Raw genomic sequence first — 16,368 nt, 5'->3', positions numbered from 1 at the left:
CGTAATATTTTCGCGGCTGTTTACATTGTGCGAGATCATTTTAAAAAAGCAACGATGCATGATCGTCAGGGCAGAAAATTATCGTTCCAAAAAATCGATCATATGATAATGAAATATCTGAAAATAGCGTTTTCTTTTGATTTTATTCGGTTGGACTAATTTCTTGGCGTTGAACAACAATGCGCATGCGTCAGACAATTTTCCAGTATGAATAAATTTCACCTTTTCACAACAATTTAAACGTTTAACTTTAAAATTATAATCAGCACAATTGACCCAGTCAATTTAAAATTAAAAACAATTTTATTATTTGATTTTAAATTTTAATATTTATATATGAAATATATGCTGCCCGAAATTTTCATTTTATTATTATTATTTTTGTCATGATGGTGCAATTATTGAAAAGAATGCTGTGTAATTTTTAATATGCACATGTATTCTTCATGTTTGAAGCGAGTGAAAGTTGTTCAAAAATAAATTGTAGAATATAAGCAAATTTTGAACAAAAATTGTTTCACTTTTAAAAATAATTTCAAAATAAATTTCCAATTGTTGAAGCTTGCAATAAGCAAATTTAGCATATTCTATGCTGCAAATTTCTACATTTGTTACAGCTGAAATTTCTTATTGTAATAAACCTTGCCACTTAACTGTAATGTCAAATATTTAGAAAGTAATTATCACATATTAGAAAAAGTAATCTAATAAATGATGCAAATTAAGCTTTTGATGCATTTTGCTTTGTCAAAGTGTTATCAACTGGTTCACATAAAGTAAAGCAATCACCATCTATAGCATTGTTAAATAGCTTCTAAATGGCAGTAATTGCTTCAGTTCAACTTTTAACATTTATTGCAAGTGTTATTCTTTTATATATAAATGTAAATAAATATGATAAATAAGTTATGTGCATGTCGAAAATTTTTACATTTGATATTCATTTAATATGCAATAAATTTTAAATTAATATTAATATAATGGTAAACTGGTTTAAACTGAAGAAAAAAAATCAGTCGAGTCAAATGCATAATGGTCATGAAGAGTTCAAATAGTGGTATTATTGATAAGAATGAAGAAAGATTCCATTTCAAAGAGTAATGAATTATGTTTGTCTATATTTAAAAGATTTCAATAAAAATGAAGAAAAACTGTAATTTCTTTTATCTATCAAATTATTATCATTTTTATTGTCAATAATTATAAATTTCATTTTTCACCGTTTGCACTGTAATTTGAAAAAATAACACGTGCATGCATTAATTTTTTGGAATAAAAATCCAGTTTTGCTTTTGAATATTTTTGAATTTTGCTTTGATAATTTATCACAGCTTCGATTTTATTATATAAATATGTAAATTCCGCTGAGAATAATGTGTTCGATTTTTCTGCAGCTTTGAATATTCTTCTGATTAGAAGAAGAATTATTCTTTATCAGAAATATAAAAGTAATGGCCATTTTCTGAAATGCAGTGCTATTCAAAAATTAAGATTTGTTTCGATGTAGTGTTTTGATTTTTTTATTTGATAACGGTGAAATATGAGTCATTCGTGCAAACTTTTCAAAGCAAATTAATCATTTTTTTGGATTGGTTTTATTTTTATTTCTATTCTCTTTGTGATAATTTTAAAATTTCTTGAACGTATCATAAAATTCATTATTTTACAACAAACTTAAACTTATTATCAATATTGAAAACTTTATTTTAAAAAGAAATTGCATAAGTCTGGAGCATTCAAAAAATTATTATTATTGAAAAAATTTTCCAAAAATTTTGCATCTATTGTAACAAAGAATTTGAATTTCTTTGTCAGATTTAATGAATTTAATCTAATGTCAGAGCATTAAAAGTCTTGCTTTTTTATAATTCAGCGCTGCTCTATTTTATAGAATTTGAAAATCTAAATAATCAGAATTATCTTGGGAATTTCAGCCATAAAAAATTTTAAATGAAATTGTTGAAGTATTGCAAACTTGAGAATAAAATTGAAATTTTGAAAAATTAAATTGCCTAAATGTTTACCGTTTCAAACGTAACATTCATTATATTTTAAAAATTTATTATTAAAATAATTTTTAAGAATCAATTTGATGGCAAAAAATCTTAAAATGTTTTTATGAAAATTATGCTGAGTAAATTGTAATTACAGTACATCATCCCAGAATTGAATGTTTAAACAATTATCTTGTGTTATTATTTGAAATAAATTTACATTTCATTCATTTTAATTTATTATTTCAGAGAATGCATGAAATTTATTTCAAAAAAAATAAAAAATGTTATTCACATCACCTTCCGCGTTTTAGTTTGTATTTATAAAACATGTCGATTATAGAAATTTATTAGACTATAGAAATTTGCGCAACAAGAAATTTCAGGTTTTTATTTTGTATTGGTGGTGATGTATTTTTTGTCTCTTTTACTCTATCTTTTAACCAGTTAGCAATTTCAACAGAATGTTCATGCGATTTGTACCTGCAATTAACATGGTTGATTATTTTTAAATTTAAAATTAAAATTAAACTAAGTGAATAAAATTATTTAAATTACTGTTGGAAAATATCTTTGTGTGATTAATTTCTATGAAATAATAATACAAAATTGAACATTATTTTTGAATAATAAGTAAAAGTCATACTGTAAACGAATAACTTGCCGTATTTTGTTATTTTACTTATACAATAGACAAAAATGCATGCATATATATATGAATGGCGTTCATTGATTTCAATTAATAATTCATCGATTTTCATATTTTTTGATTTTTATGAAAATAATATATTAATACTGAAAATGACAAATTGAACAATGTTGAAAATGAATTTTATTAATATTTAATTAATAATAAATAAAATTTGCTCAAATTTATCATTTTGAAATAATTTTTTTTGCTGTCCACAATTCTTAAAATTTACATAATTGTTGTAATATTAATTTTATGATTTATTTGTCAAAAAAATCTTCGCCTGATTTAATGATGGTGAATAAAATTTACCGCCTTAAGAAAACCGGTTTCAACATGTTCGACAGTATCCAAAATAAGGCTAGGTGACAAACGGCTGCGTGTCGTTTATTCGTTCATTCAGCCAAGTTTTATATATATAATAATGCCATCGATCCGCATGCACAAACATTTTTACTGCTGATTGAAACTTTTTTCTCGCTGAAAATTTGAATAATATTCAACTAATAAAGCATATTTGTTTGCTTTGGATTTTCATTTTGTTATGGAAGAGAAAAGCTCTGCTGTGAACAATTTTAATTTCACTTCCCCAAAATATCATCATCATCATCATCCGGGCAACAACAGCACCAATCAACCTGCAGCCAGATCGAAAAGTTTTGAAAATTTCAAAAGGTAATTAATTCAATATTTCCAATTTAGGAATTTTAATTTAATTAACATTATTAAATGTGCTATTGCCATTTTCTTTCTGTATGTGTTCAAATATTACCATTTTGACTGTTCTCATTTTTATTTTTTGCTGCTACACTGGTTTTCTTCTTGTCGCTTCAATTAATTCAACCTTTATTAAATGGAATGAAGAGTAAATTTTCTCACATTTTTTAAATATTAGTTGTATAACTTGATGCAATTTTTCTCAACGAGAATTTGTTGATCATCAATTAATAATATCTATCATTTTCAGATGCATCTATAAACTGTTGAGAAACTTTCAAAAGGCAAAATTTTTATTGATCATATTATGCATCAGTGCAACTTCTCAAAGCATGGCCATAAATGGATTCGTGCCAAATAGCATCACAACTTTAGAAAGCAGATTTCAGTTGAGCAGTTCCCAGAGCGGCTTGTTCTCCAGTGCTTACGACATTGCTGTTCTTGTTGTTTTGCTTCCAGTTTGTCACTTCGGAGACAAAGGTAAACATTATTTATAGCTTCAGTTTGAAAATATTTGAAATGCGAACTTATTATTATCAAAATTTTGAACTTTCAACATCAATTGCATTGTACGAAAGAAATAGTGCATGTATGAAAAAATTCTCTTCACCTTATTCAACAAATCAATGTATGAATATCAATGCAAATTTGTGGGAAATTACATCTAAAAAATTTTGAACTTTCATTTCATCTTTGTTTCATAAATAAATTGCAATTAATAATATATAGAAATTAATGTCAGGTTAATATAAGTCCTATATTGAATATAAACTTGGAATAAATTGCCTGGCATACATTATTTATTACAGCGCAGATGAATCAGAAATAATAGTGCAAAGTTGAAGCAGTTGCCTAGATTGTATTCCCATTTTTCTTTTATTTTCATGAAAAGTAAAAACAAAGTCCAAAAACTGCTATTAGTCATGAATAATATTTTAATTTAAATGTTGTTTTGAAAAGTTTGCTCGTTTCAGGTCACAAAGGCAAATGGCTGAGCTTGGGAATGCTCGTCATGGCTTTTGGTTCCTTAATTTGCACACTTCCACATTTCATCAGCGAACCGTATGAATATTCAGAAGGTGAACAATTTGAAATTTGTCGCAAAAATCACAGCACAGCTTCTTTGTTCAATGTGAAAAGTGACGAAATTTTCAATAAAAATGCCCAACCATATTTTTTTTACATCTTACTTCTTGGACAAGTCCTGCACGGCATAGGAGCCGCACCGCTGTATACTCTTGGTGTTGCTTATTTGGATGAGAATGTCTCGCAGAAGATGTCGCCCGTTTATTTGGGCATTTATTTCGCATTCGCCACTCTTGGACCAGCGTTGGGCTTCATCATTGGCGGGATGTTGCTGAACATCAACGGTGACATTGACAAAATTACCCAAGATCAGTGAGTAGTCAATTGTTAAACTTTTTTCCACCATATTTTTCACTTTTGTTTTCTTTTTAAAATTTGAATTAAGTGTATTTTCAAATTTTCAGAATATCCATCAATCCGGATCACCCTTCGTGGTACGGGGCTTGGTGGATTGGATTTTTAATTACCGGCATGCTTAGCTTTCTCGTCAGTTTTCCATTAAGTTTATTTGACAAAGAATTCAATGGTGAATTTTCTGAGAACAAAACATTTTTTATTTTTTAAATTTAAATTTTAACAATTTTTAATGTCCAAAATTTCAGATGCTCAAAAGTATAAAAATACGCGGGTTAACGAGGCAAATCAGCACAGTATTGGCAGCGCTGCGGCTACTTTGCATTTCACAGGCCAAATCAAAGATCTACCAAAATTGTGCTTGGTAGAATCATTTCATTTCATATCATTTCTTTTTATTATTTAATTATAAATTTGTTCAAGGTTTTGCTCAAAAATTTTACATACTTGCTTCTAGTACTCAGAGATGTGATAAACAGTTTCTTGATGAACGCATTCATCACTTTTATGCCGAAAATTTTCCAAAATGCGTTTTCAATTACGGCTGGTTTGTCATCCATCATTACAGGCAATTTCATTCAATTTAAATTGCATAATTTTGTAAACAACAATTTTTTTCACTCCAGGTTCTATCGTTGTGCCTGTTGGAGTATTTGGAAACATTTTGGGCGGTTACGTAATCAAATGGCGCAAACTTAGATGCAGACAAACCATCCTACTGTGCACCATACTTGAAGCAATTGGCACCGTGTTGACATTTTCTTTTCTAATCAAATGCTACAGGATCAAGTTAGCTGGAATTGACTCTGCGTACGAGTGAGTACTTTTAACATTAGCTTCAATTACATTCATCAAAACGAAAAACGAATAAAATAATATGAATAATTGCTTACATAGTCAGTCAAGTTCAGATGGAATTTTACAAATGTGCAATGAAGAATGTGGATGCAGCAATATATACAATCCTGTATGTGATGAAGCTCTTGGGGTAACATATTTTTCCGCTTGTTACGCCGGCTGTCAAGACGAGGGAAAAACGGAAAATGCATCATCTGCAGAGAAAAAAGTACATGTTTGCAAAAAAATTTTTTTCAGGGCATAATTTCAAAAATATGTAATAACTTTTATAATAATTTAAAGCAGTTTTTTAATTTTTTTTGCATTTTTGCATAACATATACGAGCATTTAATTTTCAATCAAATTTCCATTAATGATTTATTTGGTATATTTCATTATTCCATCAGAGATGATCGTTTCAATAAAATTGATAGAATTTTAACATTAATTTTCAGATATGGCAATCATGTTCTTGCACTGTTGACTATAAAAATAATACTGTTGCATCTTCTGTTGTACAAGGAGCCTGTTTACAGTCTTGTACAGTGATGTACTTATTTTTTGTCTGTTTTGCATTCCAAATATTTGTCATTTTTTTATCCGCTATGCCTTCACAGCAAAGCATGCTACGGTAAGAACATTGCTCCTGAATTTCGCTTTAGTCAAAAAAATTTTTTTCTTTTACTTTCAGCTGCGTGACATTTGAACAGCGAACTCTGGCATTGGGCTTGGATTATATATTTGTTCGAGCATTAGGTTTACGAAATCAACGATAAAATGCTGTCATTACCTGAAACGTAATTTAGGAAGTGTACCTGGTCCAATATTATTTGGTTACATATTGGACGCGGCGTGTGAAATTTGGCAAGGAAAGAAAAACGACGAATCATGCATCTGGTACAACAGCTTTAAACTGTCCACCTCTACATTTATATTTGGTATGAATAATTGCAATTGTATGCAATTTTTGTTATTTAACGTATATGCATATTTTGCAGTCTCAACATTTCATTTCAGTATTTTATTGTTGTGCTTTAGACTAAAGATTAAAATGGAAATTTACATGCGCATTTGTTTTCTTTTTATTTCAGGATCACAAACTTTTTATTTTCAGACATTAGCATAGATAATAATAATTCATCAATACTTTCTGGACTTAATTCAGTTTTACAATCAAAAGAATGCAATGATAATTATTTCTTTATTAATTCTTTTTCTGTGATGATTTAAAATTTCTTGCAAGCGTAAATTTTTGTTTAAAGGCGCAGTAGAGAAAATTTCAGATATTTCTGAAATTTTACATATTTGATATTCTTAGAAAAATCAACACAATAATATTATCATGTTTTAGGCTTTCTGCTGAAACTTTCTTCAACCATCCTGTTAGCACTCGCATGGAAAGTATACAGATCACCAGCAGATGAAGAGCATTCAGAAAGCAATTGTGAATCGAAAGAAATGAAATAAAAGTAGTGTAATTGTCATAACTTTTAGCGAAGTTTCTATGCCATTTTGATAACTGTCATTTGTTTTGAAATTAAACAGTTTACTCCAATAAATATTTAAATTTTATTTCTCACTGTTTGCAGGTGCGAAGTGATTCAAGTAATATCATACACATACAATTATGGAAAACTTTGATACTCAAAAGCTTTTCCAATTGTAAAAAAGTTTCATCATTCATTTTAATAAATTATCATTATTAGTGAAATATTATTATGTTTTAAAAAACAGTTTAATGAAATAAATTTCAATAAAATAAAAAATAAAATTATGATTTATACTTCTTTTTAATAATTTACTTTAAAAGTGTGTAAACTTTAATGTCAGAAATTAATATTGAAAAACCAGCGGTGAGAATTGTTCATGATATAAATGAATATAATTTTCAATGAATGATTTTATTATTTTTGACTGCCCAGACGCAATTTAATGTAAAATGACACAAACTTGCTATTAGTTTAGATCATTCACTACCTGATGAACACCCGAGGCAGCCCTTAGCGTGGTCAGTTTCTTAGAAGGGGCAGATCAGATTTTGAGAGGGGCGTGTGGCCTTGTAACATTATTTTAAGTACTTCATAAGTCCACTTGATATACATCAGTATGTGAGCTGCAGTTTTCACTTAAAAGTGCTTAATTCAGTTATCATCATGGTTGATCATTCAGTATTCTATTATACGACTGTGAGTAATTGATATGCGAATTTAATGAAATTGCAGTCTATAATTTCCAGCTTTGTGAAACCATCTCAATAGCTCCTCATTTGAAATGGTTTCAAGAATATTGCGCTCAAAAAAGATTATCACAAGATATCTCAAGCGTGCATGTGTCACTGGCCGTCAAAATGGAGATAGCGACCTTCAGCAAGTTCTGCAACTTGTTTTACAAGTGTATTCAAAGCAGTAGCAGCTGATTGATATGAATTTGGGAGTGCCTCCTCATATTCGTGAAGGATAGCAATGATTTCATGCAGGTACGTTTTTCTGAACCAAATTTATATTGAAGAAAAGTCTTTGCGGTTGTAATTTCCGCTTCTGCAGCTATGACATTCACGTCTGATGGATCCCCCAAGTATTCAGGGGTTCCAGATCAAAAAAATTGGCACACTTGACGGAGAAGAAGTCATCAAATCATTTGATTAACTTAATTCAGATCTTTGTTTGATTCACAAAAGGTCGATTTATCTCTGAAATAAATGTATCTAGTACTTCATAATACAGTTGCTTTAAGCTTGTTTTCAATTCTCTGTTCTTGACATGTCCAACGGTTTCGGAATAATAGAGTAAAAATTCATTTAATTTTCTAGTCAACTTTTGATACCGTTTACTGCAGAGAAATTTATCACTAGTGTTTACTTTACTGATCAGTTTTCAAAATCCCTTATCACTGCGCAAGTTTGTAATCATTTTTTGAACTGCTTTTATTACATCCCAAGCAGACATCCCCGTAACGTAGTAACGGTTTTTCAACAGTTGATTATCATTGACCAAACGTGAAATTCCCAATTTGAAAATTTTGAAACTGCAAAATCTTGAAAGCAGCTCTTTCCTTCCCAGTTAGACATTGTCTTCACGTGAGGTGTTCACACTTCATGCCTTGAAAAACCTTTTGATTTATTAAGCGCGCATTTCCAATTGCGGTAATCATTTATACAAGATGACAATTCAGCTTTTTCCCCAACACAGTCTACAACGTTTAGAAAGGGGAAGGAAACGCTGCATCCCTTTCGAAGAGAATATTCAAACCATTAAATTTTTTTGCACCAGAATTGTTATAATATTTTTAGTATGCGCAAAATGACCTGTCAGAACTAGCAAATTTTGTAATTGTAAATTTCTGGCGCACCAGCTGCTGAGGTGACTCATTACCCAAGTCAAAAATGGCATTCTCCCCCGTCTCCACATTCAATTCACTTTTTAGAAAAAGGTTCATGACAGATTTCATACCATTACAATTTGTTTCCATTTCCACAATAATTATGGTGACAAGCAACACAGTAGAATTCTACTAACTCAGGTTGAATCTGCGGGCAAACAATAAAATATATTTCGTCATACATTTTTGCACTAAGTCCACTTAAATAGCTATTCCTCGCGCACATCGTATTGAGGGCTAGATTATTTAAATATTTCACCTGTAAGAAGGTTCCATCAATTTTTCATGTAACACCTGATGGAGCCAAGCTGCAATATTATCTTCCAAACGCAAGCAGGCGAGTTGCGCTTCTCTGGGGAAGGGGGCATAAGATTTTACTAGGGGAGCAATGCCCCCAAATTCTCTTCCTCCTGACCTTACGGGGATGACCCAAAGGGAAAGTTAGAATATGATAATTCAAAACATTCAAATTCAAACAAAATAATTCAAAACGGAAAATAATCCTATGCTAAAAGCTGACTACAATTGATATTGAACGAGATGAGAAATAATTGCTTTACAGTATGTACTGAAAGCGTAAAATAAGCATCACAACTTTGAACACACATCATAAAAACTTTTTTCAGTCGATTGCAATATGTTAAATGAGAATAGCAAGCATGAAGTACAGGTTAATGGTGTGCGCATGCGCATGTATAAAAATATAAATACATCTGCAATGAGAGTTGTCTCTCCAGCATCACTTTGTAACATATCATAGTTGGAAAAATAAATGGAAAATTTAAACTTGTTCATTATATAACTTTCTTTGATTAACGGCCTGACTAAACTTGCAATACAGGCGTTGGTGCTACCAGCGGAAATAAAACGATTCACAGAACAGTCGGCTTGGTTGAAATAAATTTCACAATTTGCAAAAAAGAATAGGTAAATTTGCTTTTTTCTCAGATAAAATTTCAGTTTTTATTTTTTCTAAATAAAAATTGCTCTTACTGAATAAAGGAAAAGCAACATCAGTAGAGGGTGCAAATAAATTTGTTGAAATATATGTACATATATATATATATATACCAAGTAATATATTCTGTATACAGTCCAACTTGGTTAACTGCACATGGAAAGTATATAATGCACAAGTAAGAATTTCCACGCACTTATCCAAAGTTTGGAATTATGCAGAATAATTGAAAGGAACAATAGCTTTACATTTACAAATAGGTCTGATGTGAAAGAATGTCCATTTATTTTAAGTAAAATAGTCAGAAATGTAGGTTTAAATTATATTTTGTGGTGCCAGCGTTACTAGCTGATCTTTCATGCCGTTTTCGTGAAAATACGACCAAATTGTCACCAGATCTGAGACGGTGATAGCATTTCTTGTGAGTAACTTCCTGGGAAAGCAGAAGTTGTTTTGACTATAGGCTAGCTTGCCTTGTCTGTAATATGCGTGCTTATTCTAATATAGGGAACAATAAACTTTGCTGAGTATCAATAGTTGCCATGGCTATGATAAACGTAAAGCCGCCAGGAACACGTCTATTGTGTACTTAAAGACGATATATTGCAAACAGTAAATCCTGTAACCTCAGCAAAATGATGCACTTAACCAAGTTGTGTACTTATCCGAATGTGCACTTATAAATTATTTTATCGAGTAATTAACTACAGGCCAATTATTTAATTATTATTTAATACTAATTTTGTTAGGCCAAAATCTGTACACTTAAGGAAAATGTGCTCTTATCCAATGTGCACATAACCAAGTTCCACTGTATATATATTATAATAATATATTATACTTAATAAACATATTTTATTAATTATAATATATCAATAATCAATTAATTAATTAAAAGTTGTTAAATTAATAAATTAATCAAAGTAAGATATTTATTGATATCATATAATTATTTATTAAATATTATATAATAATCATAATGGCATGATATTATATTTTAAGAAATGATGAAATGCTTGAAATGAAACAAGCACTGATCACAGCCAGCAGCACAGAGTAGTGAATACTTCAGCGAAACACAAACATAAAGGTCAGGCAGAAGAATGACGAAAGTGGGCTATGCGTATAAGAAATCACAGTTGACCAATCAGATTGCGCATTAGACCTATGAATTCTCTAGGCAATTAGTTTTTGTATAATTGTATAATCTGCATTGTATAGCTTATATTACAAAAAATAAATATAATTTATTTTAATAATAAAATAGTTCTGATATTTTTAAAATAAATTTATATTATAATCATCAATTGAGCAAGTGCAACCTACTTTTCACTAATTATTATGGTAGTGCAGTTTTGATGTAAGTTTTGCGATTTTGTTTCTTTTTGCCTTTTCATTTCATTTTTACACTTTTTACTCGAATTAACAAATATTTTTATTCATTTCATCGAGTGTTAATTATTTAAAAATTTGATATTTCTTTCTTCTTATTTTCTAAATTTCATTGTTTAAATTGTAAATTATTTTGAAAAATATACAAGAACAAAAGCAGCATGACAGATTTTGTTATAAAAATACAAATTTAACCGAAAATAGGAAATGAGTAGTGTTTCGAGATCTTCAAAAGAAACAGCTTCATCGAAGTCGTATCAAAAGGAAGGAAGAGAATCGTTTGGAGTGAATTCATCAGTGGCTAAAAAGAGAAGATTAGAAGTGTTCGCCTCGCCTTTTGAAATTAGTCGAGAAATTCATCGTATTGATATTCTGAATTCAGAAGAATCCGGTAAACTATTATTATCATTATTATTAAATGAGAGAACTATGTTCACATATTTTTGTATACTTTTATTAAGCTTTATTATTTTGATATAACTTCTTATTAAGTGTTAAATGCATAAATTTTAAGCTGCGTTTAATGTGGAGTTTTTAATTATATTTTTAATTTGTAATACTTGTTTTTGGTTTGAAAAAAGCGTGCATTTAATGCAATGAAACAAGTTCATTTCCGATTTAAAAGTGTCAACGTTAAATCTGTTAGGCGCATTTTTGGTTAGGTATGCATAAGTATAATTGGTTGATTTTGTTTAATTTTTTTCAGTACTATTGGAAAAATTAAAAGAATCTGCAGAAATTTATGCAGTTACCGATGATTCAGTTACGGGAAAAAACAGATCTGAAAAAGCACGTCGAAAGATCTTTCGACTGCTTCTAGATATTAGTCTTATTCTTGACCGAAAGCTAATCATTGCAGATGGAATATACAACAGTGTAATGAATATAGTTGAGCAAGGAAGTACTGAGGCGGAAGGTAAATTTTTTCATTTACTTATTTCACTGCGTGTAGTTTATTGTATGTTGCTTTTTTACAGATAGTGATGATGAAATTTTAACAAAAAGAAACGATAGGTATTTGAAGAATGACGAATGCGCGTTTGTTTATGTTTTGCAATGTTTTTAGCCACAGAAAGAAAGTTGATGAATTTAAATTAGGCAAAAAGCAAAGAAATTTAAGCACCCCTTCTGAAGGTAAAAGTACTTTTTGTTGAAATATATTGATTTTTGTCAAGCAGTTTTATAGTGCCCTGAATCATTTATTTATAGAAAATAATCGTCCAGAAAATCCAATCACGAAAAATGTTACGGTAAAAGTCCCGAGAGATAAGAATATCCATGAGGATGGGAAAACAATCACTTTTTCTCCTGAGCCGGAAACGGATGAAGAAACTTGCTGTTTCTGTAATGTAGTATGTATTTTTAAATCTGCTTTAGTATTACGCTTGGAATTGGTAATTTTTTATATATGAATTATCATTAAACTTGAATTTTATTAATATTATAGTTTACGTTTTATTAATAGTATAGTTTATGATGACACAAACCTTGATTTAATAGATTTTGTACTCCCTAAGCTAACTTATTGCATAAATAAGATGGCATTTCAGAAAAGGAAAATATTTCCTTGAAATTCTTGCAGTTAGGCAGCTTACAAAATTTCAATAATTTTAGGTGCCCTACGGAAGGCTAATTTGTTGCGGAAACAAGGATTGTGAGACGAAATGGTTTCATTTTGAATGTATTCAAAGAAACTTTTACTTCCAGAATGTTTGGAGATGCAAAGCGTGTGAGGGAGGCAGCTTCAACATATATAAAGATTGAAAATTTTTGAAAATCATTTATTTAATTTTTCTCATGTAATTGTTGTTGTCGGTATTTATGCGGTACTGTAGTGAATAGTAAAGAGGAGACGTCAAAATTTTTTCTCTCAAATTAGAATATTTGTCATCAGTAGTACAAATAGCAGAAGAGTTTTAATTACATTGAAAATGTAATCATATGCATAGCACTGTTTGACACATTTTCTTATTTTTAATAATTTCTCATGGAGGTTTTTAAAAAGTGAAGTATTATGCATTCTGAAACTGTTCTTCTCTATCTGTCGCATAAAATATGTAAAGCATGAAGAAATATAAAATTGATAAGAAGTACAATTTAATTCAGAAAACTGTAATATGCTGCAAGTTCTTTTCATATAAATAAATTTTATATTCTTAGGCTGATTAAGTATAAGATGAATCAGAGTTCTTTATTTTCATCAAAGTTACAGCTTTTTTATTGTTTCTTGCTTAAGTCTTAATTCTTGTAAAGAACTTAGTATTGTAATTGTAACAAACATTTCAGTTTTACTGCAGTTGTATTTGGGGCTCTTAGCTCAACAAATTAATGGCAGTTGATCTTGATAGCGATAATAAATGACATCTTATTTATCAGAGAGGACTACTATACGCAGTGCTTTATGAATATTGTGGTCTTTATCTTTGATACGACTAATTTTAATCTCACGAATTACGTTAAGCACCGGATCTGTACGCGAGATCAGCACCAATTCGTCAAGCTTCCAATAGACGAATGAAATTTAAAGTTGAGGAAGCAGCATCTAAATATGGAATGAAATGGCATGGTGGAGCCATCACAAAGCGCATGAAAGGGGAAATTGTGCTACCAGGTAAGAAAGATGGTTCATTACAATTATGAGTTGTATATATATAGCACATTCAACGGCATATCTAAGAAAGATGCGTACTCACTGAAGAAATTGAATGGAACGTCAGATTCTGTCCTACTACTCCCTAAGTGGTTTCAAAACTTCAAAGAGCCAGAAGGTTGTTTCCCGGTGTTGGAAGATCGAGTAGAGCTTGATTTTAAAGTACAGCACTGCCCTCGACGGGCACATGGAAATGTGGGCACACTCTCTTGACAAATATGCCGACTATGTAGAAGAAGAAAGGAGATCATCTAATCCATTGTAGCAGCTATCTGCGGTGTGATCAGAGCACATCTCAAGGACTGCCAAAGCATAACGAAGCCAGAAACCAGGGTCGCAGATGTAAAAGTGCATCAGGACAATGATTCAAAGATCTAACAACTCACGCAGTGGATCTCTAACAACTGTTGGCCCAAGAAGCGCCTAGATGGGCATAGCCACGGACTGATATGCAGCTAGCAAATGGTTTGCTATACTGAGTCTGTAAAGGTATGATGGACGGTCAAGGTGGCAACTAGATAGTGGTGCCAAAAGCACCCAGGAAAGAAATACTCAGAGGTTTGCATGATAACTTGTAAGCTGGCAGTCTGGGTGAACAGAGCACCATATCTAGGATAAAAAGCCGTTCTATTGGTCAGGGATGAGCATGTGTATGTGAGTGTAGTGTACGACGTGCAAACAGTGTGCAACCAGAAAAGGATCTTCAAAAAGAAGCAAAACGCCCTTGCAACCTATTGGCACTGGGTACCCAATGCAGGGATTGCGATTGGATTTTGCTAGGCCTTTTGAACGTTCAGCGGCTGCAAATTAATATGCCTTAGTAGTGTATTTTACATTACTTTTAAATTAATATAGTCGACTACTTCACAAAGTGGCTGGCAGTACTTTCACTGCTGAATATGGGGGCGCAAATGGTAGCGAAAGCGTTAATGGAAAGATACGTAGCATATTTCAGTGCACCAGACCAGCTGCACAATGATCAGGGGTGAAGTTCCAAAGCAGAGCTGATGTCGAAATGGTGTCGACTGCTACACATAAGAGCGACGCACTAAACGGACTACCATTCCTAATGAAATGGATGGTACGTTGGTAAAAAGATGCAATTGCACCCTCCTGCACAAGTTACCAACCATGTGCAATGAGAGTATTAAGACCTGGTATGAACTGCTTTCATGGATGATGCTAGCAAACAACAACAGAGTGCATGAGGCAACTCGAGTGACACCATTGTTTGCATCATTGGGAAAGGAACTAATGTTGCCACTAGATGTGCAGTTAGGCATAGCATCAGGTAGTGAACAACCAGTGAATGAGTTCTTGTGCAGCATCAGGCGGACAACTGGCAGATCCCAAGAAGAAACCGTCACAAATTCAAGAAAGAAGAGACGACAGAAAGCGCTGTTTGATCATTTAGAAATTCACCAAAATTACAAGAGAGGAGATCTCGTATGGTTGGCAATATCAAACCAAGTGAGAATAACAAGGATCTGGAAAGGCTCTTACAGAATCTGGAAAGAAATGGGGTCAGGACTGTATGAAATAAAGTGGGCGTTTTCAATGCCCATTAGTAAAACTATTTAAATTCTTAATAATTAAACGAAGTAATGTAAGCGTAAACTTTAAAATCCATCATATTTGTGCTCACGCTACGGGATTCATTCGCTGCAAGATGAACTGCATTCCTACATCACCATCCATTGGTGTTAAATTGTTAAGTCGATTCTATTGTTCTGTAATTTCTCAATTTCAAAATACTTTGCAGCAAATTCAATTACATGCTGATTCCATTTCCATAACTTGTCAACAACTGCATGAAACTTTAGCGGCAACAATTTTTGATCAGAACCTCCTTCTCTTTGTGATATGTGCTGATATAATTAGAAGTGCTCATACAATCTTCTAGTGTCTTACTTTACCTTTTACGGTAGTTATTGCTTGAATGCTTTCGAAATTTTACTTTAAACCGCGACTATATTATTCACACTTCACTGAAAATGAACACCACTGCTCATGACACGTAAAAATGCAATCTGTTGTTTGTTTACACCTTTACAACAAAATCACAAATGTGTTACGTCATTATTGAAGAAATACAATTAAAATATAATATATAAGAATATGAGCAGTTTGTCTTTTATAGCTATTTATTTCATGAAATTTCATTATTCGGTTGTAATAACATAAATTTGCTGAGAATGAAGTTTACGGAATAAAAATGTTCATTTACTTGAATGTAAAATGTATAAAATTGTCTCATACTGTCTTTTTGCGCAATATGTGCAAAACAAACCCTGCTTGGACGACAAATCC

General features: G+C 31.2%; 4 protein-coding genes across 4 annotated transcripts; all 4 read left to right on the top strand.

Moving 5' to 3' along the window:
* The first annotated feature begins 3,229 nt into the window (after positions 1–3,229).
* Tsp_01328 (solute carrier organic anion transporter family member 4A1) lies at positions 3,230–7,147 on the top strand. The gene is made up of 12 exons (XM_003377090.1): positions 3,230–3,360; positions 3,653–3,882; positions 4,377–4,800; positions 4,893–4,990; positions 5,091–5,206; positions 5,266–5,389; positions 5,469–5,658; positions 5,740–5,914; positions 6,136–6,311; positions 6,372–6,436; positions 6,487–6,618; positions 7,032–7,147. Exons 1-12 carry the CDS (start codon positions 3,230–3,232, stop codon positions 7,145–7,147), a joined length of 1,977 nt encoding a protein of 658 aa, XP_003377138.1.
* Positions 7,148–7,951: 804 nt separating this feature from the next.
* Positions 7,952–8,679, top strand: Tsp_01329 (hypothetical protein). The gene is made up of 3 exons (XM_003377089.1): positions 7,952–8,073; positions 8,189–8,254; positions 8,490–8,679. Exons 1-3 carry the CDS (start codon positions 7,952–7,954, stop codon positions 8,677–8,679), a joined length of 378 nt encoding a protein of 125 aa, XP_003377137.1.
* A 2,936-nt stretch (positions 8,680–11,615) lies between these two features.
* On the top strand, positions 11,616–13,172 carry Tsp_01330 (conserved hypothetical protein). Its single transcript, XM_003377088.1, has 4 exons — positions 11,616–11,799; positions 12,115–12,324; positions 12,618–12,760; positions 13,023–13,172. Exons 1-4 carry the CDS (start codon positions 11,616–11,618, stop codon positions 13,170–13,172), a joined length of 687 nt encoding a protein of 228 aa, XP_003377136.1.
* Positions 13,173–15,132: 1,960 nt separating this feature from the next.
* Tsp_01331 (conserved hypothetical protein) lies at positions 15,133–15,961 on the top strand. The gene is made up of 3 exons (XM_003377087.1): positions 15,133–15,590; positions 15,661–15,790; positions 15,821–15,961. The coding sequence occupies exons 1-3, from the start codon at positions 15,133–15,135 to the stop codon at positions 15,959–15,961; spliced, it is 729 nt and encodes a 242-aa protein (XP_003377135.1).
* Positions 15,962–16,368: the final 407 nt, after the last annotated feature.

The sequence above is a fragment of the Trichinella spiralis genome (assembly GCF_000181795.1).
Source record: "Trichinella spiralis strain ISS 195 chromosome Unknown Scfld4, whole genome shotgun sequence".
Taxonomy (NCBI): domain Eukaryota; kingdom Metazoa; phylum Nematoda; class Enoplea; order Trichinellida; family Trichinellidae; genus Trichinella; species Trichinella spiralis.
Note: the sequence above shows the minus strand (reverse complement) of the source record. Positions and strands in the feature narration are given on the sequence as shown.